Source organism: Ruditapes philippinarum, unplaced genomic scaffold, assembly GCF_026571515.1.
Source record: "Ruditapes philippinarum isolate M1 unplaced genomic scaffold, ASM2657151v2 ctg1324_1_1_1_1, whole genome shotgun sequence".
NCBI lineage: Eukaryota > Metazoa > Mollusca > Bivalvia > Venerida > Veneridae > Ruditapes > Ruditapes philippinarum.
In genome coordinates this window covers 19,272-44,963 of record NW_026859461.1, presented here as the reverse complement: position 1 = coordinate 44,963, position 25,692 = coordinate 19,272, and the positions used below count along the sequence as shown (strand labels likewise).

Sequence of the window (25,692 nt, the reverse complement as noted above, 5' to 3'; positions counted from 1 at the left end):
CAGCTTACAGTTCGTCAATGCTAACTACGAGTCTAACACGCCGTTCGGAAGATATAGGTGGCTTAGACTTCCGTTTGGTATATCGGCTTCCGGTGACTTATTTATGCAGAAAATAAGCGAAGGACTATTGGGCGTAACAGCAATAGTCGACGATATTCTTGTATACGGTCGAACACGATAAAAATCTAAAGCACGTGCTTGAGCGCGCACGAGAAAAGGGTGTCAAATTGAACCCAAAAACATGCAAAGAAGTACCATTTTCGGTCATGTAATAAGCAAGGATGGTCTTAAACCAGACCAGTCCAAGTCAAAGCTATAAACGAAATAGGTCCTCCAAATACTATGCATTTTAAGGTATGGTTACCTTGCAAAATTTGCGCCAAATCTCGCGGATGCGACAGCTCCCCTCAGGAGCCTCTTGAGAAAAGATGGCGAATTCTGCTGGGAAGAGCAACATGATAAAGCCTTTCAAAAGGTGAAACACATAATGTTTGAAGCACCTGTGTTAGGTTATTATGACCCGAAAGCACCACTCACACTAGAGTGTGATTGCTCGAAGGACGGAATAGGCACGTGTCTCATACAAAATGGCAGACCGATTGCATATGCGTCGAAAAGTTTAACCGAAACTGAAAAGGGTTATGCTCAAATAGAGAAAGAGTTATTAGCCATATTGTATGGATGTACTCGTTTTCATCAATACACATACGGGAGACATGTGACTGTACACTCAGATCACAAACCAATCGCTGTTATAATAAAAAAACCACACCACCTACATGTAGACTGCAGAGAATGTTGTTACAATTACAAAAGTACAACATTAAAGTTATCTATGTTCCAGGCAAACACATCCCGGTCAGTGATTGCTTATCTCGACAATGTATATCAGATTCGCAGTCAGAAGTAGTTCAAGGACTTGACACACATGTGCACACTGTAAGTAAACAACTCCACTTCACTGATCAAAGATCGCAAATTATCTCATAAATAACAAGCAGTGATAAACAAATGGTCTGTTTAAAACAAACTATCATTGAAGGTTTCCCAGAGGAAATATCAAGGTGCCCATCAGATATACTTGAGTTCTGGAACCATAGGGATGAACTAAGTTATGAAAATGGTCTTATATTTCGAGGTAAAAAAAGTGTTATTCCAAAATCACTCCGCTCTGAAATTATAGGTCAAATACACACTGGGCATTTTGATGTAAACAAAACGGTTGAGCGTGGGAAAGAAAATTTCTTTTCGCCAGGTATGATTAAACAAATCACAGAATTTGTTTTACAGTGTAGTACTTGTCTCTCGTATCGTAATTCAAATGCAAATGAACCGCTAATAAGTCCTGAGTTTCCTGATAGACCGTCGCAGAAAATTGGCACAGATTTTTTAGTCCAACAGTTCTTGAAGTCATTGAACACACGCGTGTCTCTTATTTCTCATTAGAGTTATACGTTGTCTACTTGTGATATACTCACATACAAAACCACATAACATTACAGAATATAATTACAAGTATTGTGATTTCTGCATTTTAAGTTTGTTAACCTTTTCCCTTATATAAGCGTGTTTCGACGGCTTTTTGCCCCCCCCCTTTTTTGAGGCCTCAAACAGTGAAAAAATGCCCTACTTAGACCCCAAACACTGTTTTTCGTTTGAGAAATGTTGTTAAAAAAAGTGACCACTTTTTCGGCGCCGTCCCCCATCCAAATATTACATCAGGGGGTCGCCAGAAGGGAGATGTGCCCCCCTTCTGTTTGGGGGGGGGTTGAAGGGGGCGGAGTCCCCCTCATCGCCAAAAAAATTTTGGACATGTGACAGGCTAAAAATGGCCTCAGGTGGATCTTAGGGTAACTAGTAACCGACGCTGAAAAGCCTTTTACTCTATCTCAATTCATGGAGAAGTTGCAGCACTTTGAAATCAGTTTTGATGGAAAAAAAACAACAATGCAATATAGTGATTTTTGGCAATTTTGAGATGTCCCCCCGTTGCCATGGTAACAGGAAATTTACCATTGAGCATGCTGTTACAGAGGCTATGGTGTAGTCAACATTTGTGCCAAGTTTCATTAGTATTGAAGCATTTTTCATAGTTTCCTATCAGTTTGAACTTGTTACAGGAGGCTTTTAAATGAAAACGGCCATTTTTCGCAATTTGCTCATGGGGTAAAAGGTTAATAAATAACTCTAAATATATTTAAAACTTAAGTTAAATTAATTAACCGTTCATTACATACAATAAGAAATAAATAGTTGACGTTTAATCGCCTTTCATTACGACAATAATCAACACAAATATAGTTTATTAGTTTTCCCTATATATCTAATACGATCCCGTATCAAGGGCGTCCCGGATCCCGGGATTTTACCCCCTCGTCTCAAACTTCACTTTTTAAAATATATTTTCTTTTTTGGTTCTCAAATTTATCATGCAAATCATTTATTAACAACAAATGATATGTGTACTGTATTTTAACAACCATATAGCACTCCTGCATAATTACATCAATAACAATTATCACTAGCATCAAAACTGTCTCAATTTTGTAATGAATTATTTTTGATTTAAGTGCAAGTCTCAGTTAATAATCTTGTAATTTTTGGCTAATAACATTATTTTAACCAAAATAGGATTTTTCATAAAAATAACTTTAGGGCCGATTCGACTAGTTCTGAGGCCGATTTGATTAGTTTTGGGGCTGATTTGACTAGTTTTGGGGCCTATTTGACTTTTTAAAATTGTTGTGTGATCGATTTGACTAATTTTGAGGCCGAATTGACTAATTTTGGGGCCGATCTGACTAATCAAGGACCAACCTTCCATTTTTTTAATAAAGTTTACAAAGACAAATTAATTTACATTAAGTCCGACAACTCGTAAATAATCAAAATCTAAGGAAATAATCCCTGCACAATAGGATCCACTAGTTAGTTGAAATATCAATTTTGAATCGTTTCTAAAAAATCAACGGCATTATATTCGATTAACCTATGATGAATATCGTCAATTCCCACAAGAAATGAGTCTTGTTAAAATAGCCTGAATTCAATTGTCCATGATATAAAAAAATAATTTAAAAGAAAAATAAAAAATTTGATAAAAAAAAAAAACAACATCAAAATTACTATTTTGGTTAGTGTAAAAAAATTCAAAAAAAATTTTTTTTCCTAGATCTCAATACCATTATACGAAAGGTATCCTAGTCGCCGTAACGCTAGTTTAATGTAGAAATCAATCAACAACCATATAGCACTCCTGCATAATTACATCAATAACAATTATCACTAGCATCAAAACTGTCTCAATTTTGTAATGAATTATTTTTGATTTAAGTGCAAGTCTCAGTTAATAATCTTGTAATTTTTGGCTAATAACATTATTTTAACCAAAATAGGATTTTTCATAAAAATAACTTTAGGGCCGATTCGACTAGTTCTGAGGCCGATTTGATTAGTTTTGGGGCTGATTTGACTAGTTTTGGGGCCTATTTGACTTTTTAAAATTGTTGTGTGATCGATTTGACTAATTTTGAGGCCGAATTGACTAATTTTGGGGCCGATCTGACTTGGAGTCGATTTGACTAGTTTGCATCAAAACATACCGGGAGAGATCGGAGACCGGAATCGACAGGACCCCCCCCCCCGATTTAGTGTCTTTATACCGGTTAGCAGTCCTGTAACGAAAATGCAGAAATCAGACTCATTGAAAGTGGATTCAGCTTCAGTAAAGTTACATTTATTTTAGTTAATCTATTCTTAACATATATCCGGGGTTCTATTATATTGCGGCACTTAACCGTTAATCGGAATATCGATAGAGTATCGCCACATAAGGAAAAGAGTCAACTCGGCCCTATACATCTGCCTCTGGTGCACAGGTGCTCGTCCAGTCTTGGTGCCCATATAAAAAAATGAAGTTTGAAAAAAAAAAAACAACATCAAAATTACTATTTTGGGTTGAGTGTAAAAAAAAAATTGAAAAAAATTTTTTTTTTTCCTAGATCTATATACCATTATATACTACGAAAAGGTTACCTAGTCGCCGTAACGCTACGGCATACATGTGAACTCTCCCACTTTAAGCGGGAGACTCCCACTTTCTGCAGCTATATTTTCAAAGATTTTTCTTAAAATAAGGGGTATTTTCACAAATTACAGAAATCTCCCTATTTTTGATGTCAGAACTTCCTTCTTTGTTTATTGCAAATTCTAAAATCTCCCTCTTTTTGAAGAAAAATCTCCCACTTGATCATCCAAAAATGGTCACATGTATGCTACGGAGCTTTACTAGGACACACTGTGGAACAACCACAATGTCGAGTTCTGTAACAATAAAAGCTATTTTGCTACTCTTTACACATTGTGCATTTAGAAAATTGTTAACATTCTTATTGTACCTTACATACAATCTTAAATAACTTACATTTAAACTCGGACACTCCAATTTGTTAAAATTTTGCAAAACAACAGTGATTGTCGGCCATTTTGTCGAAATCGAAAGTACAAATCATACACCGTACTGTTTCGCTGTTCTGGTCCCCTACGACTACGTTCGCTGAACAATAGACAACAGTAACCAATAAATAGATGGTTACCGTTGTCTACTGTTCCTCGCACGTAGTCGTAGGTAACCAGGAGAGCGGAACAGTACGATGTATGTTTTGTACTTTCGTTTTTGACAAAATGGCCGACCATCAACAGAATTTTGCAAGATTTTAACAAATTGGAGTGTCCGAGTTAAAATGTAAGTTATTCAAGATTGTATGTAAGGTAGGTGAAGAATGTAAACAATTTTCTAAATGCATAATACGTAAAGAGTAGCAAAATAGCTTGTATTGTTACAGAACTCGACATTGTGGTTGTTCCACAGCGTGTCCTAGTAAAGCTCCATAGCGTTACGGCGACTAGGTGACCTTTTCGTAGTAATGGTATATAGGGAAAAAAAAATTCAAATTTTTTTTTCTTACACTCAACCCAAAATAATTATTTTGATGTTGTTTTTTTTTTCAAAAACATTTTTTTTCATATTTTTTTTTTAAACTCCACTTTTTTTATATTGGCACCAAGACTGGACGAGCACCTGTGATCTGGTGCAGCGGAAATTCACATATCATTTTTACCGATGCTCATTTTTGAGATTCATATGGGGTTCCACCCCCGTGCTGTTTAGCCTCTGGATTAGCAGAAATATAGGTCTTCTAAACCTTAGCCAGCTTAATAACGGGTACCATACCAGCAGCTAACAAATACTGAATATCATGAAATAGACGGTCATGAGACCGAGAATGTTTATCCATGACTTTCCAAATTTCACACAATTAGCTGGTACTGGATATTTATCAAAAAGTTCATCACTGTCACAAAAGCAAGGTACTGGCAGTATTAATAAGTTAAGCTAAAGAGGAAAAAATTGTCTTACCTTTATTTCTCTACTTAAGTTTTGGCAGTCCTCAATCTTCATCATCACTAATATGACACCCATAATGTTCTTGCCAAACATTGAAAAACTGGGGGTCAAAATTGGCCCCATCACAGGTTTTTTTTTCTATATAATACATACATAATACATGTAGTAGAAATTTAAGAAATCTCTTCTCCAAATATACAAGATCTAGAGCTTAGATTTTTGGCATTTAACATTGTCTACACGGAAGAGAATCATGCCCTTTGTTACCCAAACAAACAAGATGGCAGATGCAACCGAAAAGTAAGTTTTTCTGTTTTCTCTGAAATTCGTCATGTTCTAGTGTAATGTTCATATAATAACCTTCTCCACAATTTTCCTGGCACACATGATTTCATTTCATTGATTATTGTCCCGTACTTCATCTAAAATGCTCATCACCAGATTCGAAGCGAGAGAATTTTCCACCAGTTTGATCATGGTAACGTATGGCTCCTTCTCTAAAATTCACTGTTTCATTTACATATATGTATATTAACTGAAACCATTGACTTTAAAAAGTTGTAATTTGTTGTCATCTAAGCATTCATGCATTCATGCCCATTCTGGCTAAAATCAGTTAGTTTTAAATAGAAAAGTTATGTTTATCGCCAAGGTCTTTCCAGAGAAAGAAAAAAATGCTCGGATAAAATGAGCCAGTGGGCATGCTCTGGAGTGCTGGTAACTAATACCTGCACTCAAGTTAACGCACTGTGCATGTATGTGTATACGATTTAACTCTGACATGTTTTCAACAGAAAGGTCTTAATTAATTTGTTTTAATGGCTCCTGTCGAAGTAGAACAGCACGGATGAACACTTACATATGCTTCGTAAATACTATTTTCATAGAAGCATAGTAATTTTACACCCGTTCTTTCATAAAGATAATGACGTCATCTGAGCGTATGAGCTGTCTGGCATTAAAGGTTTCAGACGGGTTTTCCGGCATGGATAAAAACATCCAAATCAAACTCCAATTTGAAAACTTTATATTTCATAGTCGGTAAAATGTTTACCACTAGAAATTAATAAATTTCAATGTCACTCTTTTATTGCTGATACCTACAATACTTTTTTTTAAAGAAATTGATTGTTTTTGTTGGGGAGTTTGTGGAAAAACACCAGAAAATGATAGGCAAATTCCTGAATTGCATGTAATTGTTTTGATCAAATTATGACGTTCATTTCATTTAAAATATAAAAAAACTGTATGGCTATCTGGCATCAAAGTGGCACAACTCAACACTAAATGGTAGCGTTTCAATAATAACCGCCCATCAAATAAATAGGAAATATCTTATTTACTTAATTTATCGAACTTTTTTGCTTAACATTATTTTTTTAACTCATCCAATAAATTCAATTTAGAACCTACACTCATTCATTGTTCTCTGTTATTTTTATGCCCCTGGGCATATAGTAATTGAACGGTCTGTCCGCCAGTCTGTCTGTACGAGGTTAACATGGAACGGCAAGTTGGATTTTTCTTAAGTTCTACCTGTACCAATGGCTTCATAATTTACACACTTACTAATCCATACAAAGTATTTGATCTGGGCAAGTTACATAACTATGGCTTCCATTTGCACCAAGTTATGGCCCTTTTCAGCACTTAGAAAATGAATAATGGTTAACCTAAACGGCAAGTTGGAAATATCTTATGTTCTATCTGAACTAATGGCTTAATAATTTTCACACTTACTTATCAATACAATGTACATGATATTGCCAAGTTATATAAATGTGCCATCCATTTTCCCAGTAATTTCCCTTTTTACACTTTGAAAATAGGGCCTTGTATTGTTAACCTATTCCGCCAAGTTGGATTTATAAAAAAATTTCACATAATTACTTAATTTGTTTAATGATATCTTTCATATTTGGTAGGTGGATACCTTTAATGGTCCTCTAATTTTTGTGGCGTTAGGCGTCTCTAGGTCAAGGTCACTTGTGTAAAAAAAAATAATCTAAACATTTCTGCTTATACAGCCTTTATTTTTAAGTTAATGTCTTTCATGTTTATAATATTCATACCAAGGGAGGTCCTCTTCCTTTTCCTTTAGTAAGGGGTCATTTGGGTCAAGGTCACCAATGTCAAAAATAGATTTTTTACACTTTTACAGGTGTATTAACCTTATTCTATCGACAGATGTCTTGTATATTTTGTAGGAACATAAAATTGAGGTATTCTCATTTGGATGGAGTCTGTTGGGTCAAGGTCACCAGTGCTAAAAATAGATTTTTACACTTTTGCTCATACAGCCTTTATTTATTGACAGATTTGTATTATGATTGGAAGGAAGATAATTTACATGATATTCTTCCTTTGGACAATGTTAGGGGTCAGTTAGGTCAAGGTCAACAAGGCTAAAAATAGATTATTACACTTTTGCCCATACAGCCTTTATATATTGACAGATTTATTTCATATTTGGTAGGAAAATAAGTTGCATGATATTCTTCCTTTGGATGGAGTTAGGGGTCAGTTTGGTCAAGGTCACCAGTGCTAAAAATAGATTTTTTACACTTTTGACCATTCTGCCTTTATCTTAAATATTGTTACTGACAAGAATCTGAGCCGGGGGCATTTGTGTTTAACAAACACGTTCTTGTTTATTTTCTTTTATATGTACCTTTACACAAGAACATCATGAATTTCAGAGAAGAAAAGGAAAAACTTACTTTTCGGCTGCATCCGCCATCTTGTTTGTTTGGGTTACAACGATCAGCGTGATTCTCCCCCTTGATTGTCTAGTGAACCTCTGTCAAGATTGTCCACTGCTTTTTTAAAAACTTTAGTTATGGTTTCAATGAAACAAGTCATTTCTAAATGCCTTGAATGAAAAAATTATGTCTTGTTGAATCATGAAACTTTACAAGACTTGAAAGAATACAAAATCACATGTTTTCAGCTCAACTGTCACAAAGTGAGGTTTTGTGATCACAATTCGTCTGTCCGTCCATCCGTTGTCCCTCCGTCTGTAAACTTTAACTTTAAACGAAATCTCCTCATAAACCACTGTGTCAATTTCATCCAAACTTCACAGGAATGTTCCTTTGGTGGTCACCTTTAAAAATTGTTCAAAGAATTTTATTCCGTGCAAATTTCTGGTTGCCATGGCAACCAAAAGAAAAAACTTAAAAAGTACCAAAGAGCTAGAGCTTAATTGTTTGGGATGAAACATCTTCTAGTGAGTGTCTACAAAGTTTGTTCAAATGAAAACCCTGCGGTCAAAATTGGTCCTGCCCCGGGGGTATATATTAAAAACTTAAAAAATATTCTTTTAAAAAATCCAAATAGTTAGAGCTTAGATATTAACCCTTTCCCCCATGAGCATATTGTGAAAAATGGCCGTTTTCACTGAAAAGCCTCCTGTTACAAGTTCAAACTGCTATGAAACTATGAAAAATGCTTCAATACTAATCAAACTTGGCACAAATGTTGACTGGACCATTGTCTTTGTAACGACATGCTCAGTCTTAAATTTCCTGTTACCATGGCATTGAGGGGACATCTCAAAATTGCCAAAAATCACTATTTTGCCTCGATTTTTTCCATCAAAATTTATTTCAAAGTGCTGCAACTGCTCAAGGGATTGAGATAGAGTCAAAGGTTTTTCAGCGTTGGTTAAACGTTACATTATGATCGACCTGGGGTTATTTTTAGCCTCTCACAAGTCCAAAATTTTCTTGGCGATGAGGGGGACTCCGCCCCCCTTCAAACCCCCCTAACAGAAGGGGGCACATCCCCCTTCTGGCAACCCCCTGATGTATCTTTTGGAAGGGGGGCGGCGCCGAAAAAGTGCTCATTTTTTTAAGCAACATTTCTCAAACGAAAACTTATGTTTGGGGCCCAAATAGGACATTTTTTCACTATTTGAGGCCTAAAAAAGGGGGGGGGGGGTCGAAAGTGCGTTGTTTCGCGTATATATGTGGTAAAGGGTTAAGCATGAAACATCTTTTAGTGAGTGTCTACCAAGTTTGTTCAAATAAAAGTCCTGGGGTCAAACTTGGCCCCGCCACACGGTGTCATTTAGTTTTCTTATATGTGAATTAAAAACTTAATTTAAAAAAAAAAAACCCAAAGAGCTAGAGCTTAGATATTTAGCATGAAACATTTTCTAATGTGTGTCTACCAAGTTTATTCAAATAAATGCCCTAGGGTCAAAATTGACTCCACCCTGGGGGTCATTGATTTTCCTAATATCTATAAATAGTAAAAACTTAAAAAATCCTCCTTTAATAAACACAAAAAAGCTAGAGCTTAGATATTTAGCATGAAACATCTTCTAACAAGTATCTACCAAGTTTGTTCAAATAAAAACTCTTGGGTGAAAATTGGCCCTGTCCCGGGAGGTCCATTGATTTTCCTTATATGTATATAGTAAAAACTTAAAAAATCTTCTGGTGAGTGTCTACCAAGTTTGTTCAAAATTGGCCCCAGGGGTCATTGATTTTCCTTATTTGAACATATACATATATTTTGGAACTGTAAATTGTTTCCTTAAGCAATAGCCACCAGTGATGTTTTTACATATGCACTATTTCAGATACAAATATCAACTTTGTGGTATCAGTTTAAGATTTAGATTTTATATTTGCTTTTGCTTATAGTTTGCTCCTTGTCATGGAGAGTTTATATATTCAGGTGAGCGATTTCAAAGCCATCATGGCCCTCTTGTTAAGAAAAACTACCCTCCAGAAAATGATTAATGTATTATGTTTAAGTGGTGATGAAAGCAACAATCATAAGATAATTGAAGTTATCTATAGATAAAAAACCAACAAATCCAGCGACAAATTGGTGATCAGATGGCGTGAAAGGTTGAACAATCAAAATAGAGGTTAAACTTTTATATTTGCTGATAATTGCAAACTTAATTATAGCTTAAATTTTCCTGTTTCTGCATAATTTTAGTTTTCACACAAATATATTTGCAAGACATGAAAACAATTTTTTTTCTTGTTTATTTCAGCTAATAGATTTAAAGGCAGAATTATTCAGAAAACAGGAAGAGTTCAGAGCTCAGAAGTTACAAAGTCAGAACTCTGGATTTATTAAAGGAAAACATACAATTTCAACAAAGGTAACAGTCAGAAAGTCAGGAATTCTAGTGGTTTTGTAGATTTATTTGGCCTTAGAACTTAACTAATGTGCAGAAGAAAGAATTAAAAAAAACCTTCACATTTTAAGACGATAGGCACCGGAATTAATTTTTCTTCTTCTGTTAACTCGATTTGTTAATGAAAATTAAATGTGTTTTTTTATTGCCTTAACTGAATTTTAGGCTGTGAGCTATTAGGATCAATGAATGTCCAGCGCTGTCCACACTTAGTACGTTCATACTGTAGTGGTCTAGTTGCTTTGAATCGATTGTCACAGAACTTCGGTCAGGATGTTTGTCTCAGTAATTACTTGTATTTACCAAACTGGGATAAAGGAAATTTTTGTTAACACTCTTGAGACTACTTTTTATGCCAAACAATATAAAACAATAGTATGTCAACACAAAAGAATGGTATATATAGTCTTATAGACTTTGGGTGTGTTAACTTTATTCAAACATTTATTTCAGTTTCTTCAACAGTTAAGATTAGGTACTTTATAATAACAAAAATTAACGAAGAAGCAAAATGGTATAGTCATTTCTATATTAACATGTCTGGGGAAGTATGCTCAACTGCTTAGATGATGTAGGTATTGTTAGGGTATTTCACTAGTACGTCAATGAAGTCTGCTTTCTTGTTAACCAGATTTTCCATGAAAACCCGTTATTGTAATGCTGAAGTCTAAGGCGTGCGTGCGTCAACTTTTGGTTTTCGCTAAATAACTTGAGTTTGTTGTGGCCTATTGACACCAAACTTGATGTATGGGTTGCTTATATCAAGATGTGGCTTAGGAATACTACCCAGGTATTTTTGATCATGGTCAATGTCACTGTTGCCAAAAATAGAAATTTAGTTTCGCACAATTTGGCCTATTGATACCAAACTTGATGTATGGCTAGCTTATAACAAGAGGCAGATACCCATATGTCTGTGGTCAAGGTCAAGGTCACTTTTTCTAAAATTATAATTCAGTTTCCGCTTAGTAACTTCACTTTGCTTTAACCTATTGACACCAAACTTAGTATGTGGGTAGCCAATATCAAGACACTACTCTGGATTACTACTGAGGTGACTATGATTAAGGTCAAGGTCACTGTTTCTAAAAATAAAAATTCAGTTTCCACCTAAAAACTTGAGTTAGCTGTGACCTGTTGACAGCGAATTTGGTGTGTGGGTAACTTATATCAATAGGCAACTCAGGATTGCTACCCAGATGTCTGTGATCAAGGTCAATACCAATGTTGCTAAAAATTCAGTCTCTACATAATAAATTGAGTTTGCTTAGACCTTTTGACACCAAATTTAGTGTGTGGGAAGCTAATATCAAGACGTAACTTGGGATTACTATCCAAGTGTCTGTGAACAAGGTCAAGGTTACTGTTGCTTAAAAAAAATAGTTTTCACATAGTAACTTGTGTTTGCTTTGACCTATTGAAACCAAACACGCTGTGTGGGTAGCTTATATTAAGATGCAGGTTGGGATTGCTACTAAGATATCTAGGATTCAAGTCAAGGCCACTTGCTAACAATAGAATTTTCAGCTTCTACTCAATAACTTCAGTACACTTTGACCTATTGATAGTTAACTTGGCATGTGTGTAGCTTGCAAGAAAATACAGCCTGGCATTGCTACTCAGATTATTTTCTGGTATATTTTTATTTTGAACTTTCAGTGTTGGTACAAATAACAGCATCATTTATTCTTCACTGCCATATTTTATTCCTAATTCCTGTCACATCAATACTTGCTCGTTGAAAACCTGATTTTTGTCGCGTTGCTGCGATTTTTATACCCCCGCACAACAAAGTTGTAAGGGGGGTATACTGGAATCAGCTTGTCCGGCCGGCTGTCCGTCGGTTTTTTCTTGTCCGCCCAATAACTTAAGATTCCTTTGACCCTTAGTCTTCATATTTGGCATGGAGGTTAGTCATGATTAGTAGATGACCCCTTTTTGATTTTGAGGTCACCATGTCAAAGGTCAAGGTCACAGAGGCCTTGACTTCAAAAAGCTTGTCCGCCCAATAACTTAAGATTCCTTTGACCCACAGTCTTCATATTTGGCATTGAGGTTAGTCATGATTAGTAGATGACCCCTATTGATTTTGAGGTCACCAGGTCAAAGGTCAAGATCACAGGGGCCTTGACTTCTAAAAGCTTGTCCGCCCAATAACTTAAGATTCCTTTGACCCACAGTCTTCATATTTGGCATTGAGGTTAGTCATGATTAGTAGATGACCCCTATTGATTTTGAGGTCACCAGGTCAAAGGTCAAGGTCACAGGGACTTTGACTTCAAAAAGTTTGTCTGCCCAATAATTTTGGATTCCTTTGACCCACAGTCTTCATATTTGGCATGGATGTTGATCATGATTAGTAGATGACCCCTTTTGATTTTGAGGTCACTGGATCAAAGGTCAAGGTCATAGGGACTGTGACTTCAAAAAGTTTGTCCACCCATTAACTGAAGATTCCTTTGACCCACAGTCTTCATATTTGGCATGGATGTTGATCATGACTATAAGGTGACCCCTATTAATTTTGAGGTCACTGGGTCAAAGGTCACAGGACCTTGACAAAAAAAAAGCTTTTCTTCTCAATTGCTAAAGAATGTCCTGTCCGCAATGTATTGATTTTGACATTTTCACATTTGAAGCATGTAGAATACATAACTTAGCAATGCACTGGCTTAGTAACCTCAGATTTGGCAGGGAGGTTGTCCTTGAGCTCTAAATGGCCACTGTTGATTCTGACAAAGTGGTATGCGGGGGTATTCACGCCATGATAGTGGCAGTTCTAGTTTGTTTTAATGTAAAAATTTATTGATAAAAAGTAAGTTTGATTTCAGAAGTCGAATCTGTCAAGCAAGAAAAATGCTGGTGTTTCACAGAGAGCAAAAAAAGATTATGAGGAGAAAGAAGAAGAGGAAAATGTCTTTGAAAGATCAAGGTTTCATTTAACTTTTAATGAAAATTAATTGTTTAATCCTTTCATCATTATTTCTAAGAAATTACGAAAACCAATATTCTTCATTATGCACTTTTTTCTTATAGTAGCGTATAAACTTACAGTTTTAACTTCATTATACCCCCAAAAACGAAGTTTGGGGGGGTATATAGGAGTCACCCGGTGGTCGGTTGGTCGGTCGGTCGGTCGGTCGGTCGGTCGGTCGGTCCAGACGTCCGTTGCATTTTCCTTGTCCGGACCATAACTTGAAGACTAATGGTTGGAATTCAATATAACTACATACAATGGTCAAGCACATTGAGAGGAAGTGCAGTGCACAAGAACCATAACTCTATCTTGACTAATTACAGAGTTATTGCCCTTTGTTACTTTTCCTTGTCCGGGGCATAACTTGAAAACTACTGGTTGGAATTCAAAACAACTTCATACAATTGTCAAACACAATAAGGGAAGTGCAGTGCACACAAGAACCATAACTCTATCTAAAGTAATTACAGAGTTATTGCCCTTTGTTACTTTTCCATTGCTTTCTTTTGTCCGGACCATAACTTGAAGACTAATGGTTGGAATTCAATATAACTACATACAATGGTCAAGCACATTGAGAGGAAGTGCAGTGCACAAGAACCATAACTCTATCTTGACTAATTACAGAGTTATTGCCCTTTGTTACTTTTCCTTGTCCGGGGCATAACTTGAACACTACTGGTTGGAATTCAAAACAACTTCATACAATTGTCAAACACAATAAGGGGAAGTGCAGTGCACAAGAACCATAACTCTTTCTAAAGTAATTACAGAGTTATTGCCCTTTGTTACTTTTCCATTGCTTTCTTTTGTCCGGACCATAACTTGAAGACTAATGGTTGGAATTCAATATAACTACATACAATGGTCAAGCACATTGAGAGGAAGTGCAGTGCACAAGAACCATAACTCTATCTTGACTAATTACAGAGTTATTGCCCTTTGTTACTTTTCCTTGTCCGGGGCATAACTTGAAAACTACTGGTTGGAATTCAAAACAACTTCATACAATTGTCAAACACAATAAGGGGAAGTGCAGTGCACAAGAACCATAGCTCTATCTAAAGTAATTACAGAGTTATTGCCCTTTGTTACTTTTCCATTGCTTTCTTTTGTCCGGACCATAACTTGAAGACTAATGGTTGGAATTCAATATAACTACATACAATGGTCAAGCACATTGAGAGGAAGTGCAGTGCACAAGAACCATAACTCTATCTTGACTAATTACAGAGTTACTGCCCTTTGTTACTTTTCCTTGTCTGGGGCATAACTTGAACACTACTGGTTGGAATTCAAAACAACTTCATACAATTGTCAAACACAATAAGGGGAAGTGCAGTGCACAAGAACCATAACTCTATCTAAAGTAATTACAGAGTTATTGCCCTTTGTTACTTTTCCATTGCTTTCTTTTGTCCGGACCATAACTTGAAGACTAATGGTTGGAATTCAATATAACTACATACAATGGTCAAGCACATTGAGAGGAAGTGCAGTGCACAAGAACCATAACTCTATCTTGACTAATTACAGAGTTATTGCCCTTTGTTACTTTTCCTTGTCCGCGGCATAACTTGAAAATTACTGGTTGGAATTCAAAACAACTTCATACAATTGTCAAACACAGTAAGGGGAAGTGCAGTGCATAAGAACCATAACTCTATCTAAAGTAATTACAGAGTTATTGCCATTTGTTGCTTTTCCATCGCTTTCTTTTGTCCGGAGTATAACTTGAAGACTAATTGTTGGAATTTATTATAACTTCATACAATGGTCAAGCACATTGAGAGGAAGTGCAGTGCACAAGAACCATAACTCCATCTTGACTAATTACAGAGTTACTGCCCTTTGTTACTTTTCCATTGCTTTTTTTGTCCGGAGCATAACTTGAAGACTAATGGTTGGAATTCAATATAACTTCATACAATGGTCAAGCACATTGAGAGGAAGTGCAGTGCACAAGAACCATAACTCCATCTTGACAAATTACAGAGTTATTGCCCTTTGTTACTTTTCCTTGTCCAGAGCATATCTTGAAAACTACTGTTTGGAATTCAATACAACTTCATACAGTTGTCAAGGACATTAAAAGGAAGTGCAGTGCATAAGAGCCATAACTCCATTTTGACAAAATACAGAGTTACTGCCCTTTGATACTTTTCCTTGTCTGGAGCATAACTTAAAACGTACTGGTTGAAATTCAAAACAACTTCATACAATGGTCAAGCACAAAAAGAGGAAGTGCAGTGCACAAGAACTATAACTCCATCTTCAGTATTTATAGAGTTATTGCCCTTTGTTCCTTTTCTTTGTCTTTCTGGACTTATTACAGAGTAATTCAATAAAACTTCATCAATGGCCAACCACATTGAAAGGAAATGCAATATACAAGAACCACAACTATCTTTAATTGCCCACAACCATAACTCTATATTTCAATTCTTTTACAAGATATTCTGTTACTAGTAACATCCTCATTTCCGAAGCAGTCTTGTGGGGGTATTAATCACATTTAGTGATAGTTCTAGTTTATAACTGTAAAATGAAGAACGCAATTCATTCATGAAGGTGCACGCCAATGATGTCATTTAAAACACGCAACTTGTTTAACATAGGGGAGTGTAAAACAGTAGATAATCCTGTCTGATATGCAAGAAAATCCTATCAGACATGAAAAGGTTACACTGACAAATCTATGCTCTTTGACTGACATATCTATGCTGTTAGACTGACAAATCTATGGTGTTAGACTGACATATATATCTATGCTGTTAGGCTGACATATATATCTATGCTGCTAGACTGACATACATATCTATGCTGCTAGACTGACATATCTATGCTGCTAGACTGCCATATATATGATTTTAGATTGACATACATATCTATGCTGTTAGGCTGACATATATATCTATGCTGCTAGACTGACATACATATCTATGCTGCTAGACTGACATATCTATGCTGCTAGACTGACATACATGTCTATGCTGCTAGACTGACATATCTATGCTGCTAGACTGACATATATATGATTTTAGATTGACATACATATCTATGCTGTTAGGCTGACATATATATATCTATGCTGTTAGACTGACATACATATCTGTGCTGTTAGACTGACATACATATCTGTGCTGTTAGACTGACATATATATCTATGCTAATAGACTGACATATCTATGCTGTTAGACTGACATATATATCTATGCTGTTAGACTGACAAATCTATGGTGTTAGACTGACATATTTATCTATGCTGTTAGACTGACATATATATCTATGCTGTTAGACTGACATATATATCTATGCTGTTAGACTGACATATCTATGCTGTTAGATTGACATATATATCTATGCTGCTAGACTGACATATATATCTATGCTGTTAGACTGACATATATATCTATGCTGTTAGACTGACATATCTATGCTGTTAGACTGACATATATATCTATGCTGTTAGACTGACTTACATAACTTTGCTGTTAGACTGACATATATATCTATGCTGTTAGACTGACATATATATCTATGCTGTTAGACTGACATATATATCTATGCTGTTAGACTGACATATCTGTGCTGCTAGATTGACATATATATCTATGCTGTTAGACTGACATACATATCTGTGCTGTTAGACTGACATATATATCTTTCCTGCTAGATTGACATACATATCTGTGCTGTTAGACTGACATATTTATCTATGCTGTTAGACTGACATACATATCTGTGCTGTTAGACTGACATATATATCTATGCTGTTAGACTGACAAATCTATGGTGTTAGACTGACATATATATCTATGCTGTTAGACTGACATATATATCTATGCTGTTAGACTGACATATATCTATGCTAATAGACTGACATATCTGTGCTGCTAGATTGACATATATATCTATGCTGTTAGACTGACATATATATCTATGCTGTTAGACTGACATATATATCTATGCTGCTAGACTGACATACATATCTATGCTGCTAGACTGACATATCTATGCTGCTAGACTGCCATATATATGATTTTAGATTGACATACATATCTATGCTGTTAGGCTGACATATATATCTATGCTGCTAGACTGACATACATATATATGCTGCTAGACTGACATATCTATGCTGCTAGACTGACATACATGTCTATGCTGCTAGACTGACATATCTATGCTGCTAGACTGACATATATATGATTTTAGATTGACATACATATCTATGCAGTTAGGCTGACATATATATATCTATGCTGTTAGACTGACATACATATCTGTGCTGTTAGACTGACATACATATCTGTGCTGTTAGACTGACATATATATCTATGCTAATAGACTGACATATCTATGCTGCTAGACTGACATATATATCTATGCTGTTAGACTGACAAATCTATGGTGTTAGACTGACATTCTTATCTGTGCTGTTAGACTGACATATATATCTATGCTGTTAGACTGACATATATATCTATGCTGTTAGACTGACAAATCTATGGTGTTAGATTGACATATATATCTATGCTGCTAGATTGACATACATATCTGTGCTGTTAGACTGACATATATATATCTATGCTGTTAGACTGACATACATATCTGTGCTGTTAGACTGACATATATATCTATGCTGTTAGACTGACAAATCTATGGTGTTAGACTGACATATATATCTATGCTGTTAGACTGACATATATATCTATGCTGTTAGACTGACATATATATCTATGCTGTTAGACTGACATATCTGTGCTGCTAGATTGACATATATATCTATGCTGTTAGACTGACATACATATCTGTGCTGTTAGACTGACATATATATCTTTCCTGCTAGATTGACATACATATCTGTGCTGTTAGACTGACATATTTATCTATGCTGTTAGACTGACATACATATCTGTGCTGTTAGACTGACATATATATCTATGCTGTTAGACTGACAAATCTATGGTGTTAGACTGACATATATATCTATGCTGTTAGACTGACATATATATCTATGCTGTTAGACTGACATATATCTATGCTAATAGACTGACATATCTGTGCTGCTAGATTGACATATATATCTATGCTGTTAGACTGACATATATATCTATGCTGTTAGACTGACATATATATCTATGATGTTAGACTGACATACATATCTGTGCTGTTAGACTGACATATATCTATGCTGTTAGACTGACATACATATCTGTGCTGTTAGACTGACATATATATCTATGCTGCTAGACTGACATACATATCTGTGCTGTTAGACTGACATATATATCTATGCTGCTAGACTGATATATTTATCTATGCTGTTAGACTGACATATATAGCTGGGCTGTTAGACTGACATATATATCTATGCTGCTATACTGATATATTTATCTATGCTGTTAGACTGACATATATATCTATGCTGTTAGACTGACATATATATCTATGCTGCTAGATTGACATATATATCTATGCTGTTAGACTGACATATATATCTATGCTGCTAGACTGATATATTTATCTATGCTGTTAGACTGACATATATATCTATGCTGTTAGACTGACATATATATCTATGCTAATAGACTGACATATCTATGATGTTATACTGACATATATATCTATGCTGCTAGACTGACATATCTATGCTGTTAGACTGACATATATATCTATGCTGTTAGATTGACATATATATCTATGATGTTAGATTGACATATCTGTTTTGTTAAAACAGTCTAATAGGATAGATATGCAGACTGACCGATTTTATTTTTTTTCTAAATTGTCCGAACTACTACTCGTATACCACTAAAGCAATTTCAATGAAACTTCACAGGATTGATTGATAGATAAATATATACTTTTATTTTTATCACTTAAAAATCATATATGCTAGAAAGAAAAGAAAATGCTGTATTGCCCAGATACATGTTTCAAATTAGAACTTTTTCTGACAAAATAGTAAGGTGAGTATAGAAAAAAGGTATAATGGTTTTGACAATGATTTAAATGAATTAGAAATTTGAGTAATTATATTGTTCATTTGTTTTGCTCCTCGAAGTGTGGGCATTTAGTTGCTGCTTTGTCCGTCCATCCGCTTTTTCTTGTTCGGGACATTATTCTGAAAAAACAAGAGGTCTCAGCATGAAACTTTGTAGGTATATAGATCTCATTGGGTAAAAGAGCAGTGCAAAAGAACCATAACATTGCCTTGCCTTATTTTGGAGTTACATTTGTTCATTTTTATGCCACCGCAGCATCTGCGATGCGGTGGCATATAGCGATTCACCTGTGTGTGTGTTTGTTTGTGTGTGTGTGTGTTATATAGATTATATAGTGAACTTAAAAAATCTTCTTGTGAAAAACCACTTGTCCAATTTCAACCAAACTTGGCAGGATTGATCCTTGGGTGAAGGGCTTCCAAAGTTGTTCAAAGAATTTCATTCCATGCAGAAATCTGGTTGCCATGGCAACCAAAAGGAATTATAAGAATAAATTAAAAAAATCTTCTTGTTAAGACCCAAATAGCCTAGAGCTTAGATATTTTGCATAAGGCATTGTCTGGTAGACCTCTACCAAGATTGTTCAAATTATAACCCTGGGGTCAAAATCGGCCCCGCCCCGGGGGTCATTAATTTTCACTATATGTACATATAGTAAAAACTTAAAATAACTTCTTGTAAAGACCCAAAAGGCCTAGAGCTTAGATATTTTGCATAAGGCATTGTCTGATAGACCCTTACCAAGATTGTTCAAATTATAGCCTTGGGATCAAAATCGGCCACGCCCCGGGGGTCATTGATTTTCACTATATGTACATATAGTAAAACTTAGAATACCTTCTTGTAAAGACCCAAATGGCCTAGAGCTTAGATATTTTGCATAAGGCATTGTCTGGTAGACATCTACTCAGATTGTTCAAATTATAGCCCTGGGGTCAAAAGCGGCCCTGCCCCGGGGGTCATTGGTTTTCCTTATATGTATATAGTAAAAACTTTATAGTAAAAAAAATTTCGTCTAGCAAATGCTAGAGGTAAGATATTTTGCATGAAACATTGTGAAGTGAACTTCTAGCAAGATTGTTCAAATTATAGCCCTGGGGTTAAAATTGCCCCTGCCCCGGGGTCATTGATTTTCAATATATACATAATTATAGTAAAAAATAAAAAAATCTTATTGTCTGAAGGTACAAGGCTTAGAGCTTGAATATTTGTTAAATGATATCATCTATAGGTACTCTACCAAAGTTGTTCAAATTTTGCCTCTTGTGTCAAAATTAGCCCCGCCCCATGGGCCATAGGTTTTCCTTATATGTATATAGTAAAAACTTAAAAAATCATCTTCTCTAAATTTACAGAGGCTAGAGTTAAGATATTTTGCATGAAACATTATGTAGTGAACCTCTAGCAAGATTGTACACATTATAGCCCTGGGGTCAAAATTGGCCCCACCCCCAGGAGTCATTGATTTTCACTATGTACATAATTATAGTAAAAAAAAAAGAAATATTTTTGTCTGAAGGTACAAGGCATAGAGCTTTGATGTTTGCTCTATAATATATTCTATGGGTTCTCTACTAATTTAGTAGTACTAAAGTTGTTTTAATTATGCCCCTAGTGTTAAAATTGGCCCTGCCCAGGGGCAGTGATTCTCATTATGTTCACATAGTAAAAACAGAAAATAAAACAAATCTTTTCTGAATAGGAGAAAGCTACAGCTTAGATATTTGACTTGAAATGTTGTTTGGTGGACCTGTATCAAGATTGTTTTGAATTAAACCCTTGGGTCCAAATTTTGCCTTGCCCAAGGGGACATTGACCTACTTTCTTGTCCTTTGATGTACAGCAATGAAATTTTGACCATGTGCACAGTTTTAGTTGTAAAATTGAACTTTGATATCAGGTGAACTAGATTTTGATGATGTGACCTACTTTCTTGTCCTTTGATGTACAGCTATAAAATTTGAACCATGTGCACAGAGTAAGATGTTAAGTGAACTTTGATTTCAGCTGACCTAGATTTTGACAAAGTGTCTTACTATGTTGTCCTTTGATGTAGTCATGAAATTTAGGCAGTGTGAAATATGACCTTCACCACCAAATTCACTAGACTCAACTGCATTGATATATTCCTACTCTGATCTTTTATTGAGTTAACAACAGATTTAACCACTAATCTGATAATAAGAATTAGATAGGTCAGGGATCTATGCATTATGACAATCTTCAAAATTGTAAAGAAACAAAAAAAAATCTGTTCCTACACTACTATTTAGTGTTGTATTAATGCGGTGGCATAGCATTTTTCTCAAATGCAATCTTGTTACACTTTGAACTTTGTCCAGGACATAACTCTGAAACCATAAGAGATATCAACATGAATCTTTGAAAGTAGATAAATTTCATTAGGTAGATGTACAGTGTACAAGAACTGTAACTGTGCCTCACCTAATTTTGGAGTGATTGCCCTTTGTTAATTTTTATGCCATCGCAGCATCTGCGATGGGGTTGCATATAGCGATTCACCTGTGTGTGTGTTTGTATGTATGTGTGTTCTATAGATTAGTGAACTTAAAAAAAATCTTCTTGTGAAAAACCACTAGTCCAACTTCATAGGTTTTCCTTATATGTATATAGTAAAATCTTAAAAAATCATCTTCTCTAAATTGACAAAGGCTAGAGGTTAGATATTTTGCATGAAACATTGTGTAGTGAACCTCTAGCAAGATTGTACAAAATACAGCCTTTGGGTCAAAATTGGCCCCACTCAGGGGGTCATTGATTTTCACTATGTACATATAGTAAAAAATTAAAAAATCTTCTTGTCTGAAGGTACAAGGCTTAGAGCTTTGATATTTGGTATATAATATCATCTATTGGTCCTCTACTAAAGTTGTTTTAATTATGCCCCTAGTGTTAAAATTGCCCTGCCCCAGAGGCGATAGTTTTCCTTATATATACAATGTATAAAGTAAAAACTTGAAAAATCTTCTTCTCTGAATTGACAAAGGCTAGAGGTTAAATATATGGCATGAGACTTTGCGAAGTGAACCTTAACCAAGATTGTTCAAATTATAGCCCTGGGGTCAAAATTGGCCCTCCCCAGGGTTATTGATTTTCACTATGTACATATAGTAAATTATAGTAAATTAAAAAATCTTTTTGTCTAATGGTACAAGGCTTTGATGTTTGCTATATAATATCATTTATAGGTCCTCTACCAAGGTTGATCAAATTTTTCCCCTGGTATCAACATTGGTCCTGCCCGGGGGCATTGATTCTCATTATGTACACATAGTAAAAACAGATACTAAAACAAATGTTTTCTGAATTGGAGAAAGCTACAGCTTAGATATTTGACATGAAATGTTGTTTGGTGGACCTGTATCAAGATTGTTTTGAATTAAACCCTTGGGTCAAAATTTTGCCTTGCCAAAGAGGACAGTGACCCACTTTCTTGTCCTTTGATGTACATCAATGAAATTTTGACCATGTGCACAGTTTTAGTTGTAAAATTGAACTTTGATATCAGGTGACCTAGATTTTGATGATGTGACCTACTTTCTTGTGTTTTGATGTACAGCTATGAAATTTGAACCATATGCACAGATTAAGATGTAAAGTGAACTTTGATATCAGCTGACCTAGACTTTGACAAAGTGTCTTACTGTGTTGTCCTTTGATGTAGTCATGAAATTTAGGCTGTGTGAAATATGACCTTCACCACCAAATTCATTAGACTCAACTGCATTGATATATTCCTACTCTGATCTTTTATTTGAATAACAATAGATTTAACCACTAATCTGATAATAACAATTAGATAGGTCAGGGATCTATGCATTATGACAATCTTCAATTGTATAGAAACAAAAAAAAATCTGTTCCTACACAACTATTTAGTGTTGTATTAATGCGGTGGCATAGCATCTTGTTTTCACTTTGAACTTTGTCAGGGACATAACTCTAAAACTAAAAGAAATATCAGCATGAAAATTTGTAGGTAAATAGATCTCGTTGAGTAGAAGTGTCTTTGATATTTTTCTGTTGATTAATACACAGTAATCGGGATGTCAGGGACATTACTTTGAAACTACAAGAGGTATCAACAAGAAACTAACTTGGTAGATAGATCTTATTGAGTAGAAGTGCAGCGCAAAGAACAGTAAGTCTGCCTTGCCTAAGTTTGGAATTATTTCACTTTGAACTTTGTCTGGGACATAACTCTAGAACTACTAAAGGTATTCTGTGTCCAAAACCTATTCAGGGAGCATCACCTGGTTCAACTGGCTCTTGTTTTGTTTTCAGAAAGGCCCTTGAGAATAAAACTAAACTTTATGAACAAATAGCAAGGGGCAGTGGTATTTCAGGTAAATAAATATTCTTACAATTTTTAGCTCACCTGTCACAAAGTGACAGGGTGAGCTTTTGTGATCGCTTTTCGTCCGGCGTCCGTCCATCTGTCGTCCCTCCGGCATCCGTAAACTTTTACTTTAAATGACATCTCCTCATAAACCACTAAGCCAATTTCATCCAGACTTCACAGGAATGTTCCTTTGGTGGTCACCTTTGAAAATTGTTCAAAGAATTAAATTCCATGCAGAACTCTGGTTGCCATGGCAACCAAAAGAAAAACTTTAAATATAATCTTCTAAAAAACCCAAAGAGCTAGAGCTTAGATATTTGGCATGAAACATCTTCTAGTGAGTGTCTACCAAGTTTGTTCAAATAAAAGCCCTGTGGTCAAAATTGGCCCCGCCCCAGGGGGTCATTGATTTTCCCTATATGCATATAGTTAAAAGTTAAAAAATCTACTTTTAAAGAACCCAAAAAGCTAGAGCTAAGATATTTATCATGAAACATCTTCTACTGGGTGTCTACCAAGTTTGTTCAAATAAAAGCCCTGGGGTCAAAATTGGCCCCGCCCCAGGGGGTCATTGATTTTCCCTATATGCATATAGTAAAAACTTAAAAAATCTTCTTTTAAAGAAACCAAATAGCTAGAGTTTAGATACTAAGCATGAAACATCTTCTAGTGAGTGTCTACCAAGCTTGTTCAAATAAAAGCCCTGGGGTCAAAATTGGCCCCGCCCCTGGGGTCATTCATTTTCCTTATATATGTACAGTGGAGCCTTGCTAATCCGAACCCTTCTAATCCGGAATCCTGTCTTATCCGAATGAAGTGTCCGGTCCCGATTTTATCCATTCTATTTTCTATAGTAAAAAACCTCTCAGATTCGGAACCGGTCTACTCCGAATTCCGGACGATTTTTTCAAATTCTGTTCTTATTTTACTATAAAATTAACCTCCCGGATCCGAACAAAGTTTCCGATTGTCACACCTACTTTCCGTACTTCCTTTCAAAATAGAATTCGCACATTTTGCAGGTGTAAACAAACACCAAAGTGATCACTAGAGTAATGCCGCTTGATTAGCGGGTGAAGCGTGTGATCTGCGAAAGTGTGAAAATTACACTTAGCTTGTTTAGATAACAACTATAATTGCTTAATTGATTGATTTTCGGCACGTTCCAAATTAAAGGTTTGTTGTTCTTTATTTGCATAACATATAACTATTGATCTTTCTTAATTGATTTAATTGACATGGATTTGATTACGGCAATTAAGCCAAACTGTCAAGTGAATTCGGATAATCGCCGACTCGGGTGAGAAATCAACAATTTATAGACCAATACCGGTACGTATATTTAACTGTCATATGACACTTGGAAGTCACTTTGTCTCTTAATTGTTACAAAGAATCATGTCTCAGCCTCCTTCTAAACGCCATAGGGTAGAACTTACCCTTGAAGAGAAATTAAATCTAATCAAAGAATCTGAAATGGTGCCAAAACCTACACTGAAGGTAAAAAATTAAAACGCATGGAATCATGAAATGTTTGTGTTAATTGATGTGTTTTGTGAAATGTTAGCAATTTAAACAAAAAAATCAATTTTCTAATAATTATGTTTTCTTTTTTTTTCAGACACTTTCAGAAAATATGGCATCGGGAAATCAACTGTCTCTGGACCTCCTTAAGAAAAAGGACTTCTATACTCAGCAGTGGGGAGAACAACGCTAGGTTCCAAAAAAATTCGCTTCAACAACAGCAAATATGATAAGCTAAATGACTTTGGT

At 35.5% G+C, this 25,692-nt stretch overlaps 1 protein-coding gene across 1 annotated transcript; it reads left to right on the top strand.

Moving 5' to 3' along the window:
* The first annotated feature begins 3,600 nt into the window (after nt 1–3,600).
* Nucleotides 3,601–25,101, top strand: LOC132756594 (coiled-coil domain-containing protein 174-like). The gene is made up of 4 exons (XM_060747697.1): nt 3,601–3,724; nt 10,422–10,532; nt 13,400–13,500; nt 23,862–25,101. Exons 1-4 carry the CDS (start codon nt 3,686–3,688, stop codon nt 23,929–23,931), a joined length of 321 nt encoding a protein of 106 aa, XP_060603680.1. The 5' UTR covers nt 3,601–3,685; the 3' UTR covers nt 23,932–25,101.
* Nucleotides 25,102–25,692: the final 591 nt, after the last annotated feature.

Bases quoted from the DNA above. Each gene is read 5' to 3' on its own strand.
- LOC132756594 (XM_060747697.1), top strand. From the start codon at position 3,686: ATGCAGAAATCAGACTCATTGAAAGTGGATTCAGCTTCA. The intron at 10,533-13,399 runs GTAACAGTCAGA...GTTTGATTTCAG, and splicing joins AACATACAATTTCAACAAAG to AAGTCGAATCTGTCAAGCAA. The intron at 13,501-23,861 runs GTTTCATTTAAC...TTTTGTTTTCAG, and splicing joins AATGTCTTTGAAAGATCAAG to AAAGGCCCTTGAGAATAAAA.